The 18,612-nt window shown below is 48.1% G+C and overlaps 1 protein-coding gene across 7 annotated transcripts in view; it reads right to left on the bottom strand.

The window, feature by feature from the left end:
• Positions 1-2,712: 2,712 nt before the first annotated feature.
• Positions 2,713-18,612, bottom strand: part of Stard13 (StAR related lipid transfer domain containing 13) — a 214,641-nt gene continuing 198,741 nt past the window's right edge. For all 7 annotated transcript variants that reach the window (XM_042268041.2, XM_042268042.2, XM_016005786.3 and 4 more), the window contains exons 9-14: positions 13,149-13,359; positions 12,444-12,558; positions 11,374-11,595; positions 10,648-10,865; positions 7,157-7,333; positions 2,713-4,966 (exon numbers count right to left, since the gene is read on the bottom strand). In XM_042268041.2, coding sequence (XP_042123975.2) covers positions 4,849-4,966; positions 7,157-7,333; positions 10,648-10,865; positions 11,374-11,595; positions 12,444-12,558; positions 13,149-13,359 — 1,061 coding nt within the window. In that variant the 3' untranslated portion in view covers positions 2,713-4,848. The remainder of the gene's footprint in view (positions 4,967-7,156; positions 7,334-10,647; positions 10,866-11,373; positions 11,596-12,443; positions 12,559-13,148; positions 13,360-18,612) is intronic.

Raw genomic sequence — 18,612 nt, 5'->3', positions numbered from 1 at the left:
CCTTCAGGTTCTTGTCTCGCTAATTTGAAGAATGGAATTCACAGGCCACAGAGGGTGATTTTTAGGGAGCCGTTTACAGATCGGTAGGTGGGAGCGAAAGAGAGAAAGAGCTGGCAGAGAGCAGGGCCCTGGGGATGCAGGGACGAGGGGCCCTTGAGTTGTCGGTCTGGGAGCTTTTTAAAAGACTTATGGCAGAAATTGGGGAGGAGGATGAGTCGGTCAGTCCAGTTGGCCCAGCCACAGGTGCCCAGGTGCCTCCTCTAAGTAGGTCACCTCGTCACACATCACTTCCAGGCAGGCGTAAGAGGTCACAAGAGACCAGGGAACCACAACTCTGTTCTGGTGCTCCTGGCCTGCAGCAAGGTTATTTTTGGAACTGCCGCTTTGGGGTGCCTGCCCTACCTGGCTGGTTTTTATCTCCGGTTGTAGACGGTTCCATTCCCACTCAGTGCTGGTGAACCGGTGCTTTCTGCCACCAAACGGGCTTTAGAGCCACAGGTGTGGGAAGGCGGCAGAGGTCAATCAGGAGAGGTATCTCCTTTCAGTAAACAGAAAGAAATCTCTGGCCTGGCAGGGGCCTGGCATTGGAGTTGGGCGAGTCAGTCACCTGGCTAAGGGACCCCTCCAGAAAGCAGGACCACCGTTAGCCATACTAAACCGATAGGAGGGATCGTTATGGCTTAATGAGATCCTGTGCCTTTTCTACCAAGAATTCCCAGCCCCTAGCACGGTCCCCTCCAGAGCCACCACGGGGCTCTCTTGGGTCTGCTCGCCTCTCAGAAAACTCTAACTTTCTCTTCAGAAGCTGCCTAGACCCGCCTTCTCTGGTGCTTTTGTTGTTCATTTGTTTTTTTGCTTTTTCTCTAAAGCTTCTTCCCCACCACATGGCCGCTTGCCTGCCAAGTGGCTGACCTCCAAGCCGGCTTTAGAAAGGCATGGTTCTTTCTGTTTTCATTTTTTTTCCCTCCATCTTCTCACCTTCCAACCTCCAACCCCCCTAAACCCCAGGGCGGGAGCGGGGAGGTCCGTGGGCAGCTGCTGAGATTTATAGCTGCCTCCTTGGGGTTTTTCTAAAGTATCCTCAAGCGACCTTTTGCCTTCATTCTTAAATTCTTTTATTATGAAGACTAAGAGTCCTGGAGGGGACCCAGATTTCTCCAGTAACGAGTCTCTTTTGAGACTCCTTCACACTTTCAGTAACAGTACTGGGAAGGGAGCATCAACTGTGCGCCCGGAGGATGTGAGGTCATCCCTGATGCGGCCTGGGGGCTGGGATTATCTGATGGGAGCTGCATGTGATCCACGGCTTTCCAACGGCACCCGGACTCAACGGCGCCTTTTATGCCTCTTGTTTGCACAGCAGCACACATTCGTTTTTGCTTTTTTTTTTTGGTGACACTCCACTTGGCCTGGGGCGGGGGTCCTCTTTTTACTCTTTGCATTATGCAGGGGTGGGGTCAGTTCTCCTCATGGGCTCGGTGTCATCACCCTGCTGTGGCTTCACGGACTTGTAGTAGAGGGGCTGGAGACATGGCTCGGTGGTTAAGAGTGCTTACCGCTCTTGCAGAGAACCCAGGTTCACATTTCAGCACCCACGTCGGGTGGCTCACAACCGTCTGTAACTCCAGTCCCAGAGGTCCCAATGCACACAGGCCCTCACAGGAATCTGCACATAAGCTGTGCAGGCACACACATATGCATTCATTTAAAAATAAATACCAACAAACAAAGAAAACTGTCAATCAGGCTGAAGTGCCTGCTGGCTTAGCTAAGAATATGTATGTATGTATTTATAGAAGGAACAGGTACAAGGTTCAGAGTCGTTAGTGACTGTGTATACTTCATTTCTTGTCCACGTAACAAAAGTAAAACGTCACTAGTGAGTTTACTACTTGATTAAAATAAAACAAATTTGTTTTATAACCTCCAGATTAAGCTGAGTGGTGGTATCCCACATCGTTAATCCTAGCACTAGGGAGGCAGAGGCAGGAGGGGTCTCTGAGTTCAAGGTCAGCCTGGTCTACAAAAGCAAGTTCTAAGACAGCCAGGGGTATGCAGAGAAATCCTGTCTCAAAAACAAACAAATAAACTTCAGATGAAAGAAAAATGAATTCTATGTTACTTTAATGCCTTAGACCCAAGATACCTAGCATTTAAAGATTAATTTATATTATTTTAATAATTTTTGTTAATTTTTTCATACCATGTATTCTGATTTTTTTTTTTTTATCGTACTCTATCTCCTCCCCCAACTCTTCCCAGATCTCCTTTTTAAAGTCTGGTGTGTCTGTTGCGTGCGTGTGCCTCTGGAGGCCAGAGGTGAGAATGGGGTCACCTGGTACTGGAGGTACAGGCAGTTGAGAGCCACCATGTGGGTGCTGGGAACCGAACCCAGGTCCTCTGGAGGAGCAGCCAGTGCTCTTAACACTGAGTCATCTCTCCAGCTCTGACACCCAACGTCTAACCTGTCAATTGTCTGCTGACATCATTGTGTTTGGAGCCGAAGGAGCTAAGCTCTTGGAAAACTGTCTTCTAGAGAAGTCTTCCTCATGAAGCACGCTTTCTACATACAGAACGAATCATGAGAACCCACATGTATTTTATAGAAAATAGGAAATATTTAATGCATATAAATTTATCTGCCTTGGCAATTATTTACAACTGATGATTGATACCAACAATTGAGGTAAAAATATACATGAGGTATAAATATAATATTTAAATGCAAATATTTTATTTCCATCGGCAAGATAACAATGAATAAAATACTGTGGCATTGTATTTTGACAAACAAAGCTCGCTGCATCATTTTTCTCCCCTCCCTTTTTCCTTTATTTTAAAGACGCATCTTGTGGTTAGCAGAGGTGATGTGATTAGTATGTGCATAAAACCGAAAAGTCAGGTTAGCTGGAAGAAAGGGGGTGAGAAACACAATCACATCATTTTATTCAGTTTTAAGCATTCCCTGGGTCCTTATTTCTCAAAGTGTGTCCTTGAGGCCAGCAACCTGCATCCCCTGGGCTTGTTAGAAATACAGAATGTCAGGTCCACCCAGACTGCCTGGATCAGAGCATTTGAACAAGGTCTTCAGGTAATTCCCAGTGTGTACTAAGCAAAGATGCTCCTTGGGAAACAAAGCCATTCGTCCCAGGTGCCCATCAACTAAGCTTCGTTGATGACCTGACCAGTACGTAAAGGGTCGACTAGCATGACGTGCATGATGTAACGGCAGCAGTGAAAGTCCAGTCCACAGAGCACTGCCCAGACAGTGACCTGCGGTCTGACTGACACTCTCCCAGGTAGACATGAGAATGAAAAATTCCTACCCTGATTTTCCTTGTGCCACGCCAGACATACAGAAAACATCTTTAGTCCTCCCAATAAAATGATTGCACACAACAGATAAGAGAAAACACTGGATTAGTGTGTAAACACTAATTGTGTGTAATTGTGTATCATACAACAACCACCCTGAAAAGACACATTTGTTTTTGCTTTTCTCCCAACAACAGTTGCTGAACTGGGTTATCAGTCTCTGTCCAGACAACCTAAGAAAATCTCCCCTGGAAGCCAGACATAATAAGTTATCTCTCTACAGATGTTGCATTACAATAAAAATAGCAAATCCATTCTCACGTTTGCTCAGTCTGTACAATAATAAATAAGGTTGGGGGTCAAACACATGGGTGCTGGTGCCGGGTAATGAAGAAACATAGGATTGATACATCTGCCTGTAATTTTGACAGATAACTAATGATACAGTTTTGGTCTTTTGTTAGTTTAAAACCCTGTCTTTTAAATTGCAAGATTTTTAATGGATTAGATTTTAAGAGCGTCATCTATAGGATACTCTAAATTCCCTGAAGCTGTGATGACTCTGGACACTTGATGGACCATCATCTTGCTTTGTCTGGTGTCCAGAGTCAAGGTCAGTGCAAGAACATGGTGAATCACTGTGGCCGTATTGGCCACTGGTCACATAGATCACTAAACAGCATTATGAGAACTCTCTGAGTCTTGAGAGGACTGGGGGCTCCCTTTAGCTTTGTGGACGGGCTCCACTGTTCACCCCGATGTAGGGGTGGGGGGGTAGCAGTTCTGTTTCGGTCCCTGGTGCCAACTCCAGCGGTCACCTGACATCTCACTCCAATTTCACAGAGTGGGCCCGGAGGCCACGCAGAGTCTAGCCTTGGATTTGGCAGCCAGCTCTTCCCTGTTGCTTTGTGTTAGAGAGAGAAGCAAATGTTATTTCGTTCAGTTTATCTCGACACCCCCACTCCAGTTTTCAAACCTCAGAAAGAAGAGGCCGACGTGGGGGAGAAGCTTTTAAGGCTATTTTTCTTTGGCTAGCTGATCTTTGGGTTAGCATGGGCAGGCTGACAGACTGCCCGTGTCACGCTTTGGTGACAGCAGGTTCTGCTCAGCTGGGACTGGAGGGACATGGGGTCTACAGCAACCTGGGAAGTGCCATGTGAGGAGACTCACAGAGTCAGACAATTACACGTAAAACCATAGTTTACATATATTACAGCAAAGGGAGATGTCCACACGCATGTACAAATGCTACAGTACATTTATTTACAGCTAAAACACGCTTCTTAGAAGCCCTTAAATAGCAAATTAGGCAATGCGTAAGGAGTAGCCCATTTAATTTTAAGCAACATAGATACATGTCCAAGACGTTGTATTAGTAGGGATTAGCCATCTCCCGGCAGGTTAGGAACATACTCCGTGGCCTCCGGTCCCCACCGGACAGTGTTTCCTTCTCCTGGTCATTTGTACAGGCCTCACACCGCGGGTTGGTTTCCCCTTCCTGTTCCCTGAGTTTGACATCACACTGGGGCCAGCTCAGATTTTCGTTTCTGGACCTTCAGCAATGAGGGGCTGGAAAGAGTTTCTGATTCTGGCAACTTCCGCAGCACAGAGGTGTCCGAAGCCTTTGCTGTACCATTCCGGGGAGTGACCCCTGTGGGGAGAGAGCAGAAGGAGGTGGGACATCTGTCAGGGGATAGGGCCGCCCTCTGGGTCATCAGTACCCTGGCAACAGCTTGTGGCTGCGGCCTCACGGGTCTGAGGACCTCATTGTCCCCCAGCATTGTATCACCAAGCTTTCTGTCTTTATAGTTCATCAGGTTCTTCAAGATGACACTAAGTTCTCAAAGTAAACAGGAAGACTCACACTGAATCTAGAATTCACCAAGAACCTACAACAAGCCGGGCGGTGGTGGCTCACGCCTTTAATCCTAGCACTCAGGAGGCAGAGGCAGGCGGATCTCTGAGTTCAAGGCCAGCCTGGTCTACAGAGTGAGATCCAGGACAGCCAGGACTATACAGAGGAACCCTGTCTCAAAAAAACCAAAATCAGTAACAAAACCGCACTGGATTTATATCTACCTAAGCACAGGGTTCAGTGTTAGCATCTTGAATGCCTTAAAGTGTTCAATTCAATTTAAACTAAGGACATGGAGGACACAGGCATATGAGAAACACAGAGGGTCTGAAGAGAAGGCTCAGCCAATGAAGAGTTCGCTGAGGGGACTTGGGGATCCCAAGCAGCAGTCCTCAGCACCTGTGAAAAAAGCGGGGTGTGGCAGAAACAGGAAGTTTTCTTGAGGCTGGATGGCCAGCCAGTCTATCTAGCCAATCAGTGAGCGCCAGGTTCAGTGAGGAACTATGCCTCCCCTCCACGCCAGGCACCCACAGGGAGCTACCGAGGAAGACACTGAGAAGTGACCTCTGCTTGGCCATCTGCTTCCACATGGGCACATGTGCATATGAACATGGACACAGGCATATGCTACATGCACAAGAATCAAAATAAATTAAAACAGAAACGTGAAAGAATAGAATTCCTAGTTACTGAGCCTGATGTACCTGCGTGTTCTGTATGTGTCCTCAGAATAGAAAATCAGGACGCCACCAGGTGATCTAATGACCCTGCTACTGGGTACATACACATTCAGGGAAAATGCAGTCAGCCCCTCCACATCCGCGCCCCCTGCAGAGTCATTCATAAAAGCCGAGATGTGGAATTAACCTGTGTGCAGCGCTCAGTGGTCAGATAAAGCCAATGTGGCACATACATACATACATACATACATATGTACGTACGTACATACATACATACATGAACACTTCTGACTGTCTGCCTATCATCTATCTGTCTGTCCGTCTGTCTATATCTACCTGATAATTCTTAGTCTTAAAAGGGGTGATGCCCTCTTTTTGCCACAATGACGAAGCTGAGGGATGTTCCTGTGTTCAACATGACTAGCTATGCACAGAAGGCTAAGAGCCGTGTAGTCTCCCTTCTGCGTGGAGTCTAAAACCGGGGAAGTTGTGGAATCAGAGGGTAGGATGGCACTGAGCGGAGACTCTAGACTTGGGGAGATAAATGTTGATCACATGATACCGCATTTCGGTTTGACCGCAGGCTCCACGCAGTCATGATGACTACAGTTACTTTCCTCATCATGAATTTGAAGGTTTGTGTGTCCGTGTGCTGTCATCTGTGCATGGTAAGGGACGCCTCCACATCTTTGACCGCTGACTAAGTTCATCTGCTGGGACTTGCGTGCCCCTCTGGTCCTTCTAAAATGTATTTCAGGTGGCTTTAACGAGCAGTTACCTCACTGTGCCAGAGAAGAGCCAGAAGTGTTTGGGGAGCCTCTGTTGATTTTCACTCTAACACCCCGTTCCTTGACTCTACCGACCATCATTCCACCCCCTTCCACGAGGCTGGACTGCTGGCCTCCATGAGTGACCGTGTGCTGTTTGGGTGACTGTAGGGGAAGCATGCTCTTGATCACTGCTGGACATTTTCATACCTTGACCTGATGATTCTGCCATGTGGACCTATGTCAAAACATCCTTGTGTATGCCACAAGCACCACACCATTACATGTTTGCGGGGGGGGGGGGGGGGATGAATAAATTAGAAAAAAGAAAAGAAAACGAAGAGCAAATTCTAAAGGTTAAATGTCAGCATTTTAGGAAATGGGAAGGTGAGAGACCATGGTGTGTGCTGGTTCATGGCGGTGAGGACACAGACGAGCGGGAGAGGAAACCGGAGCGACAGACAGGGTTGGCATGCACACACTACGCGAGTTGAGGCCCATGGGAACTTGGTCTGCCAGCACCCAGTGTGGCCACTTACTTCAGGTCTATCCTGCAGATGTGGGTCAGCCTGGACTTGCCGGAACCGCACGGCTCTATCAGGTACTGAGAGTCCATCACCACGGCCCGCACGCCGCCCATCAGCTGGGCTTCTTCATGCTCCACAGACAGGGACACCAGGGTGCACATTCCTTTGGGCAAGTCGGTCTTCCAGGTCCTGGAGTCAGACAAGCCGTACTTCAGAGCGATGACAAGAGAGACAGGAGGCCCCGAGCACACGGCGGAACTCACACGCAAGTCCGCCTGCCCCCAACCTGGGCTCCAGCTCCAATGCTAGGCCCCTGGATTAAGCTAATGGTCTCCATGAGCTTGTGTAAAGTTTACAAAATGAGGCTCAAAGGACAGATACCAGCCTCCCGCTCAGAGGGTGGAAGCTCCGGGACCTGGGTTTGGAATTGAGGCCCCATCCTCGTCTCCTGAAGCCCCCGCCGATCATCAAAAGGCTACCATTAGAATCAGCATGAGCTCACTCAATTGTTCTGTTTGTCTGTGGAGCACAACCATGGGCCGGCCGGACCTGAGAAGCTGTGGAGGGCATGAAGATGCATACACTCTAGGAAGAGCCCTGAAGCCAGTGTGGGAAGTGCAGTGTGTGTCTACTCAGAGCTGGGATCAGGGGCCGGGGCAGGGGAGGAATACAGGGAAGGCTTCCTGGAGGAAGTGATGAAAGTCTTAGCAAACACAGGATCTGCTGATGCCTAATTGGAAAGAAATTGAGCCTGTATTGTCCTGATAGCTTTGTTCAGATAGCTGAGTAGCTCTTGAGTGGGAGAAGAAATGGACAGTGAATTCGTGTGCAGACGGAGACATAGGAAGGTCATTACAGCTGAGTAGTGGAGAGAGCATTCTGACTGGTGCATGGAGGGCATGGGTCCCCATGGATGCAGTCAGATGCTGTCCTCAGATTAATCCACTCTCGGGTTACCTAGTTAACGAGTTCCTGGAGGAGTGGCTTTTCCCTGGAAGCAGCTCTCTGTGGTAGGATTACTCGGCCCTGCAATGTCCTTTGCCATGCTATGGCCTGGAGCTCTCAGGCGGCTCAGCCTCCAGACTCAAGAGGGGAGTACATATCTACTCTCCATAGGAATCACTGCTTCAGATTGTTCCATTATAGACAACAGGAAAGAAGCTGAGACGCTTGGTGAGAACTTGGGTATAAGGAAGTCTGGTGTGTCACAAAGACTACATCGTAACCCTGCCTGCAAGTTCCTCCTCCCTCCTCCCTTTTCCCCTTGAAACAAACAGGGAGTTTCTGCTGGTCTGAACCAGGTCTGGCGCATGGCGAGCTAATCCTCCCACGGAGCACCACGGTCCACCTACTTCTCCTTTAAGCCTTGGGCTACATTGAGAGTTTGCCCTTCCCATCGCCTCACATTACTCAGTCCCTCTAAAACAAGTCAGCTTGAATCCTTCGTTATTTACTGACTGTCCCCGGAGAATATAAAGAGGGGACAGCTTCGTGGATGGAGGAGCCAGGCATGATGGTGCACACTCGGAATCCCTTCACTGCAGAGGTGGAGGCAAGATGTTCCCTGGAGCTTCCCGTCCAGTCCGCTCAGCCTACTACCCCAGGTCCCAAAGAGAGACTCTGCCTCAAAAATAATGAAGTAGATGGCTCCTGAGGAACAACATGCAAGACTAACCTCTGGCCTAGACACATGTGTGCAGGCATGTGCGCACCCACACACCCACACACACAGTCTCTCACACACTCACTCACTCATACATGTGCACACACTCATGCATACTCTCTCACACACACTCTCACACACTCAAACACACATACTCTCTCATACACACACACACACTCACACATACTCTCACACACATACACACAAGTCTCTCACAATACTCTTTCACATATTCTTTCTCACACACATACACACGTCTCTCACATACTCTCACACATATACACACACTTTCACACACACACAGTCTCTCATATGCTTTCACACATACTCTCTCTCCCACACATACACACACACCCTCACATACTCTCTAACACATATACACACACTTTCATACATTCTCTCTCTCACACACACACCTTCACATACTCTCACACATATATACACCCATTTTCACACACACACACACACACACACACACACACACACAGTCTTTCACACACTTTCATACATTCTCACACACACACACACACACACACACACACACAGAAATCTGAACTCTGAGAGGAGACCACAAGGAGCCCGCTGCTGCCCACCACGGGGCTCCTCGGAGCCAGAAGCTGTGACTGGCATGAGGTATGACGGAACAGTCTACAGTAGGCAGCAGGCTGGAGGGATCACTGTGGAGACGGAATGAGGGAAGTTCAGCGCAAGGACTCCCCATCTCCGCAGCTTCCGTCCTGGACAACGCTGCTTTCTGCTTGTGAGTGGGAGGCTTACATTTTAATGCCACAATATGAGTGATGCCCTAATAAGTGGCCAGAGGCCACCCCAGCTAATGGTCCATGTTCTCTGTCAGGACAAGGTTGCCGGGATACATATTTATATTTATATTTATATTTATATTTAGGAGAAACGGACCTTAAAAGTTAAGGTCCCAAGGACCCAAACCAAATGCACAAAGGGCACATGAACAGTCAGCTTTGGTTTGCCCTCCAAGCTCACCTCAGAAGGCAACTATTTCAAATGTACATTTGGGGATTTCGCTAGAGAATCCTCTTACACTGCTGATCCCCGAAGAAGAGATTGTTTAATCGTGTTTTTAATAAAAAGGATATATTGCTCTAATTACATTTTGGCCATGGTCTTAACTCTTCCCCAACCCCTGCTCTTGCTGGTGAAATTGTGCATTTCTGCTGTGCAAACTTCCTGTGATTGGCTGAGCATCCTCCTCCAAGGCCAGAAGGCAGGGATTTGGGGCTAACCCCTGAGGCCACCAGAGACCATATTTCACTGGCAGACAGAGGGCTCAGGAGGCTTGGCCAGGACTGAATTCTGATGGAATGCCCGGTGTCTCTGCACACCGGGACTTTCAGGGCTGAGCAGGAATTTCCACGCCTCACCATTAGTTGCGAACATGTGAGGTCACACACACTCCCATCTTTAAGTTCTCCAAGAGGAAGATCTGCTCCCCCTCTTCCCCCCCACCCCAGGGAGAAAAACAAAACCATGAGAAAAGCCTTTGATTGGCTTTGATTTGCATAATTTGGCAGACAAATCCGACAAACAGCAGCTCGTCTCTGGGCCCCTGTTCTGAGGATATGAGTGATATTCGCGGCCTGATAAACTGTGAGCACCACAGGAGATGGCCCATAGGAGAGCTTGGGCAGAGCCGTGAACAGGTGAAGGTGCCAGAAGCCAGGCACAAACAGGGCAAAGTCAGAGGGGAGCAAGCTTAGAGCCCCAGAGCAGGCTGGGAGGACTCGGAGAAGTCTTTCCCGTTGGCAGCTCCCATCTCGCCTCTGGAGCAGGACCTCATACACCACGCCGGAGGCAAGCTTACCTGAGTACCACGAAGTCTCTGGAGGGATGTGGGGCCATGCTGTTCAGCACGTACTGGTAGATTTCTGTTTGCCTGTCCAAAGACTCCACCACTTTCCACTGCACGAAGTCCTCATCCCATAGGTGGCGTTCCCTCAGCACGCGATTCAGCACCACGGAGGGTGGGGCCTCTACCTCCACCGACGCCTTCCACAGCTTCAGCGGGTTCCCGTCCCCCACCTTGGCAAAGACACGGGCACGAGCTGCAGAGATTACTAAGGGGCCCCCAGACCTCCCCTGCTGTGCCGGGCATTCCAAACCACAGCTGCTTATATAAAGTGAGCCGGCCACACTGCACCCAGAGTTGAAATGCAAATACTTCAGTCCTCAAGCTGACGAGGAGAGGAATGACAATCCAAACAGCCACAGCCACAAACACACTCGAGTGGTGTGAGCCAGACATGGTCTAGTCCACTTGACTTTCACGTAGTTCTCCTCACACGGGCACTCTTAAGAGTGTTCCTCTTTGCAAGTGAAAAACGCTGGGCATTGATTTCCCCTGGCATCACACAGAAAAGGGCACAGACCGACTGGGATCCAGCAGCCCTGCCATACAGCCTAGGCTCCAATGATAGTGCTGTGGGTGGCCTTTGAACAGAGTTTCTGAATGGCACCTGGGCCGCACCTGTTCCAGCAGGGGCTAAGTCCCATGGGTAAGCACACATTCTGCAGCAGGAGCGAATCTTACCTTTTTGAAAGCAAGGTCTGTGTTGTCGAGGCTGGAACATGTGACCCATCCTTTGAATTTCTCCCTGGCTTCTTTCTGGAGGCCTTGGACAAGATGCTCCAGGTATGTGTGGAAAGTTGCCCCGCTCTCTGCCAGCTGTGTTCCCAAGTCTTCCAGGCTGGGGACTCGGATTTCAGCCTCCAAGTAGGAGCTCCGAGACTGGACCACCATCTCGTGAGGAACCTGATCCAGTGAATGCATGAAAGAGCAAAGCCCTGAGCTAAAGAAATTCTGAGGCTGACAGAGACAAAGGCAACTCTCTACAGTCAAGGGTGAGCATGGGCTGTGGGCCATCCAAGATCAGGTCTAAGGATAGGAGGGACCTTCCTAAAGTTGGGAGATAGAAACAGGATTCGTGAGCTTATGTTTATTATTCAAAAACACTGGGGAGCCTTCCTGAGCACGGGTTCCACTTCTCTTTTTATTCCATTTGGCACGAGTGGGCTCAGACAGCGTCACTCATTCACACACGTTGACACACTGAGGGGAAAACACAGCCATGACTCAGGCATGTCTTCACTGTTTGCAGTACAGTTCTCCCACTGACAAATGCCAGTGTTGCCACCGAGGGTGCCAGGTGTCCCAGCCACTTGCCTCTATGACGCACGTATGGCTATAGTCCTAGACTGTCAATTATTCTAGTGATAAGGATTATCCAATCGTACTCAGGCACACGTGCACACACACACACAGAGAAAGAGAGACAGAGAGACAGGCAGAGAGACCGAGACAGAGAGGAAGACTCGAAGTCTTGAGGCAAAAATAAAATGTTTAATTGACCACCTGGCCTTGAACCTGGCAAAGGAAGGCAACTGAACTGTCTGCATGAACAACTGTCATCATGGTGAGCCCCAAGGGCCAGTGACTGCCAATGCCTGGACTGAACGGCTAGCTCTTCATAACTCCTGGGGGCAGAGACCAGAGCTGCAGTGCACACCGCTGTCATCAGAAAACAGAGCGCAAAGAGATAAGAACTATAAACGGGCGACCGTTCATTCCCGGCCTGCGACTAGGTCCAAGACCTCACTCACCTCAAAGAGTCGGTTGCATTCTGTGATCATGTGGGCCAGCCCCTGGGCTGCTGCTAGATTTTCATTGAGGTCCTTCTGATCCGGCTTCCCGGTGGCATATTTCTTTTGGATGACTCTGCAATTGAATATGAATGCGCTAAGCAGATCCCCCAGCCCGGGTATGTTGGGATACCCAGATAGTCTCATCTGTTTGCTGTTTATCCCCAGATGAGGCCCAGACCCCAGGCTTTCTCCTTTCCAAATTAAAACCATTGACCACACATCTCTAGATGCTCCAAGGCAGGCTGGCAGGCTGACAAGGCACAACCAAAAGCCATGGAAAAAAATACAAAGACAGGAAGAGCTGTAGGTGGAAAAACGATTTGTTTTCTCCACTTGAAACCGCTCAACTGCAGGTTCCCGTGCGCTGTCTTTTAAACATCGCCTTTCTAAAACCAAGGATTGTAAGATTCCTTTTTATGTGTGTTCCTTCCCCTTCCCAATTAATAGAACAAAATCAAACTTCTCTGGCTTTCTGGATCTCAACCGACATCCTTCAGGGCTACCTCAGTGGGGCCATGAGCCCCAGCCCAGGGATGAGGGTGCCTCCTCGTCTTCTGTCTGAACTCTACCACGAGAACACTTTTGTTTTATTTTCCCGAAGAAAATGGACGTTGGCGGGGAGACCCGGTTCGGGGACGAGGGCCAACGCTGAGGAAACCTCACCTGGGCGAGCTTTCTTTCTTCAGCAGGTTCAGGTGAAAGAGGGAGGGGGCCAGACACACGGCCAGGTTCATGGGCGTCATCTGATTCTCTTCCACCAAGTTCACCACGTCGTGGAGGAAGCACAGGAGGGTCTGCAGGGCCTCCCGGTTCTCGTCCGCCAGCAGCAAGATGGCCGCCTGCACCGCCTGCAGCCGCTGTTCCTTGGGGACATCTGAAGAGAGGTGGGCATCGCGTTGTCAGAGGGGTACGGCCGAGAGAGTCAGCAGGGACCAAGGCAGGAGCTCCCCTCCCCGAGAGAGAACACTCAGAGACGTCGGCAGTAGCCAACCTGAGAAGTCCCAGTGAGGGGCAGCGCTGGACGGCGAAGCTCCTCTGGGCAAACTTCAGAACCCATCGGAGTGTCCCAGAGCTGCTTGGAGCAGAGCTACCACAGTGGCTTCTCACACTCCGAGCACCAGGCTCTTCTATCTAAAGAGGGTCTGTTTTAGTGGGAGTTGGTGATGGGTAGGGGCTCTGTTAATCTGGCTTCTTTCTCGCTCACCTTCTCTGCCAGGCAGCTCCGGGGACAGCCGAGGCTGGGTGGGACACACTCGTGGAAACCACTGGGCCAAAGGACAAAGACCTACCCTCCCCCACCACAGCAGAGCCGCAGGCCATGCTGCTGGCCTGGTACAATAAACATGAGCGATGGATGGATGAGCTGTTCGCCCTTGGCCAACCCTAGGGAGCCAGTGCCTCCGTGGTGAGCATGATAGATCCTTCTGTCCCCACAAAGTCACCAGGGCTCAGTTTGGAGAAGGTACTGATCTGACTTTGAGAGGTCACCCAGTGTGAGGGAAAGGCATCTCAGCTTCCCTCTGAAGGTGACTCCTGTGGAGGTGGTGGGCAGTGCCTAGATAGGCCTAAGAGGCAACTAGCTCAAAGGCACAAAGTGCAAAACAGAAAAACCACAACAAATTGGGAACAAGGGACTGTATTTTGCTGTCCTTCTGGCTGTGTTTGGTTCATGATCATTTAGGTTTGATTCAAAGACACAGACAGGAGCTCACTGGTGAATATGGCTGTCTTCCTTAAAGAGCCACGCTTGGGAGCAGAGGTCTCCATAGTTGGGTGTTTACACTCCTGAGGTTCGGGGCAGAGTGCTCATGACAATCCCTTGGAATTTCAGTTGTGCCTTATAATGTACACACTCTCTCACTGTACATCTCTGTGTCTTTAATGTGCTAAAAAAATAAAGAGCACACACTCAGATATCCATTGCTGATAGAGGTGCATGATAGAAAAGAACTGGCAATGGCTGAAGTGGGTCCCTCCCACTGATCCAGGGATGAACCTTCTGGGCTCATACCAAAGGTAGTCATCTAAGCCGGGTGGTGGTGGCGCACTCCTTTAATCCCAGCACTCGGGAGGCAGAGCCAGGCAGATCTCTGTGAGTTCGAGGCCATCCTGGGCTATGGAGTGAGATCCAGGAAAGGCGCAAAGCTACACAGAGAAACCCTGTCTCAAAAAAAAAAAAAAAAAAAGAAAAAAGAAAAAAGAAAAATAAAAAAATCAAAACAAAAACAAAAGCAAAGTTGTTCACCTGGTTCCTCTTTCCACTGACCGCTTTAGGGTCATTGTAAACCAGTTCAGGCTGACGAGACCAGTGATGATGCTAGGAGCTTCTGTGAGGTCCATGTTGTCTACGAGAAGACACACATGTCCAAGGAGATGCTTGGCTCTCGCTGGTTGCCTTGGAGTGTGACTTTATGGAGACGTGGTAATTCTGTATAAGTTGTGGCAGCTGTATGGAGACTGAAACACTCCTTAAGGACACTTAGTCTCAGTCTGACATCGGGTGGCAGAGACAGTGACGGCCGAGCACCACTGGGTCTAGGTTTACCCGACACTGGCATGGTTTAACTCCATTCTTCTTTTTGCCACGTGGACTAATAACTCGTCCTTATTGTTAAATAACCGTGTGTGTGAGGTTGGTTCTGCTTCGGCACTATAACTAAGTCTTTCGATACCCGACGGTTCCCCAGTTCTTACCAGATCCAGTATAAAAACCTTGCCCTAGTTTTTAATGCCACCTTCATGTGACCCTGGCCTCCTAAATTATTAGTGTCTCCTGGTGTAGTGTTGTAAATTTAGCATTCGTACAGGACACATCCCTTGCACACTTCTGACACAGGCTCCTATCACTTGCTGCATCCAAAATGTTCCTTCCCAATGACCTCCAGCTGTCATCGTCTCCCACCAAGTTCCTCCTGCTCACCCCAACCTTCGTGGATCTGTCTTTAGTTTTTGTTCTTTTGAACGGGTGCTCTCTAACTGGATTGCGGTCATTTTTGCTCTGGTCTCATCTCCCTGCAGTCTAAGATCCCTAAGAACAGACAGCGGGCGAGGGTCACACGGTCTCAGCTCTGCAGCGCTCAACACAGCCCTGCTCTGTAAATGTTTGCTCGGATACAATGAGGCCCTGCTGTGATCTGGCTTCTTGGTTGTAGGTCTAGGCAAGAGCCAAAAAGATATTTATCTCTTGGAAATGATTTAGTTTTAGCCATAGATAGTGTCAACTTCCACCCAAGGACTGATTAAATGTAAATACTATGTCCACAAGGATGTTTAATTGAAAAACAGAAAGTGACCTCTTCCAGAAATATCACCCACCACGAGCATTTTTAGGGGGCTCCCATATCATTAATTCAGCTTAACCTATTCACTTTGGCAAAGTAATATTTGTTTAGTGTGTCACCCCTTTATTCTGTTCTGAGAATTCTGTTCTGTTCTGAGGTGGTACTTAGAGTCCTCCCTGAATTTGTAATATTATGCACTTTTTTTTTTTTTTTTTTTTTGGTTTTTCGAGACAGGGTTTCTCTGTGTAGCTTTGTGCCTTTCCTGGAACTCACTTTGGAGACCAGGTTGGCTTCGAACTCACAATGATCCACCTGGCTCTGCCTCCCGAGTACTGGGATTAAAGGCGTGCGCCACCACCGCCCGGCATATTATGCACTTCTTAAACACATTTGGTACAGAGTGTCTGTAGCAGGGACCTTCAGAGTGGATCAATTCCATCTCGGGACCCACTTGAGGCATATTTTGTTGTAAAAATCAAGGTCTGTGGGACAGAGTCATTTCCCCCTAAGAACTGATACCTGGGCCACGAAGCTCATTGCCAATTTGTTATGATATCATTATCCTGCTGAGAGAAGACGTGCATGCTCCTTTCTAACGTCTGCCTGGGTAACTCCATTTAGCAGAATGGGCTTTTAAATCAATTGTTCTTCTCATTACTACTTTAGCTATGGCGGCTTTGTGAGGAACTACTGACTTAATGTCACTTGAAATCTTCCAAATGAAACCATAAGTTAGCCGAATTAAGGTATAACCTTGATTTGGTTCGGTTACATTTCCCCGGGTAAAATACATCTGCTTCTTGTTTGTTTCCAGTCTTTATAATACATTCGACTCTGCATCGACTATCAAATTTTGTATCAAAGAGAATGTTTACCTCCCCAAAATTAAATTAGGTTTATTACACACACATACTAAATTCTATTGGATCCTTTTTTTTTTGTTTTAAATATATTAGAAATACATTGGAAATTAGCTTGAGATTGTATACAAAGATGTACTGAATAGGCATATATATTGATGTTGGGAAGGTATATTCAGACACCAACAGAGAATGACATGGAGGGGTCCATAGCAAACTGCCGGAAGCCATCCCAGGTGGTGGATGGGTCCTGCGGAGGATGTAAGGAGTCCGCAGGAGAATGAAGTGAGCCAGGCCATGGTGGTCGGGAGAATCTTGCAGCCTGACTGACTAGCAGCCAGAGTGTTTCTTTATTTATTCAGAATTTAGTTAGCAGGGATACATTCATGATGTTCCAAAACATAGATCATATCATTTTTGTTTTTGACATATGTTTCACTTCCTTTTGCTCATCTTTTAGTCACCATTAATAAACTATGACAGAACAGAGTTATCATTTCCAGTCATTTCCCCTCAAGTTTTGACATCATTAATAAACAGAGTTATCATTCTTACTCGTTAACCCGATAACCCAATTTTTAAGAATCTAGAGGCATGTGACAGCCTGTTCTCAGGCTCATAGCTTTGGTTGCTTCAAGGACACTAGACCAAAACAAAACCACCCTGGGCATTTTGCCATGTCCCAAGCTGTGTATTATTAACTCTTAGTGGTCAGAGTGCCCAAGAAAAATCCTCAGGCCAAAGCTGCTGCAATTATTATTCAAATTCTGACATAATACAATCAATGTTCTCATTTATGTCTTTATAGAATTTGTTTATATGTCTAATCCTGGCATTTTGTTCTTTCTTGGTCATATGACATTATGGTGGCTCTGCATGAGCTAACTTCTAAGAGAGGGAGGTCCTAACACCTCATATTTTTATCATCTTTCCACTCCATACTTTGCTCATTAATATGTCTCTGTGTAGGGCAGAGATATATGTCTGAGTGTGCAGTGGGAAGAGGCTTGTAATCTGAACTGTGGCCAATTCCTCTAGTTCACTAGATCTTGTTGACTTTTTTTTTTTTTTTTTTTTTTTGGTTTTTCGAGACAGGGTTTCTCTGTGTAGCTTTGCGCCTTTCCTGGATCTTGCTCTGTAGACCAGGCTGGCCTTGAACTCACAGAGATCCGCCTTCCTCTGCCTCCCGAGTGCTGGGATTAAAGGCGTGTGCCACCACCGCCCGGCCTTGTTGACCTTTTTGAGTTTGTTTTGAATAGCTTATTCCTGTGAAAGTACAGGGACAGATATTTCCAGAATGTCTCATAGCCTCATGAAGAGACCTCTGGCTTCTTTATGTGTTACAACCTCCAAGGCGTAAGGAAGACCTTCAAGTAGATAAGGATATCTCCCTCAAAGCGGGGGAATAGTATGTTCAGGACTGTCCTGAGGAAGCTTAGAAGCAGCATTCCTGGGAGAAGGCATAAATGATTCATAAGGAATTTTCCATCAATCCAACATCCTCAAATTGTACAAATATTAAAAGTACCCCAAGTATGTAACAGGTGGAGATGAAAACCAAAGGTGACATGGCAGCCATCATGTGGCTCAGCTCTGCTGGATCTTTGTCAGCCAGCTATGTTGGCTTTATGACTTCTGCCATTCCATTCAGATATGGCTGTGCCAGCAAACTAAGCAAAGGCTATTCTGAAGAGGTAGGATTATAACTTTAATATACTTCTTCACAGATCCATGAATTACTTGTATAATTAAAAGTCTTTTGCAGGGCTGGAGATATGGGTCTGCAGCTAAAATGGTGACTGTTTTCACAGAGGAGCTGGGTTCTGTTCCCCGCACCCACATGGTGGCTGACAGCCATCTGTAACTCCAGTTCCAGGGTAATCTACGCCCTCTTCTGGCCTCCATGGGCACTGCATGCTTGTGGTACACATACACTCATGTAGACACACACATACATAATAAATAAGTCTTTAAAATTCCACCCTT

Source organism: Peromyscus maniculatus, chromosome 23, assembly GCF_049852395.1.
Source record: "Peromyscus maniculatus bairdii isolate BWxNUB_F1_BW_parent chromosome 23, HU_Pman_BW_mat_3.1, whole genome shotgun sequence".
Lineage (NCBI taxonomy): Eukaryota > Metazoa > Chordata > Mammalia > Rodentia > Cricetidae > Peromyscus > Peromyscus maniculatus.
The sequence above is the reverse complement of the archived record's forward strand: the minus strand, read 5'-3'. Positions and strand labels throughout refer to the sequence as shown.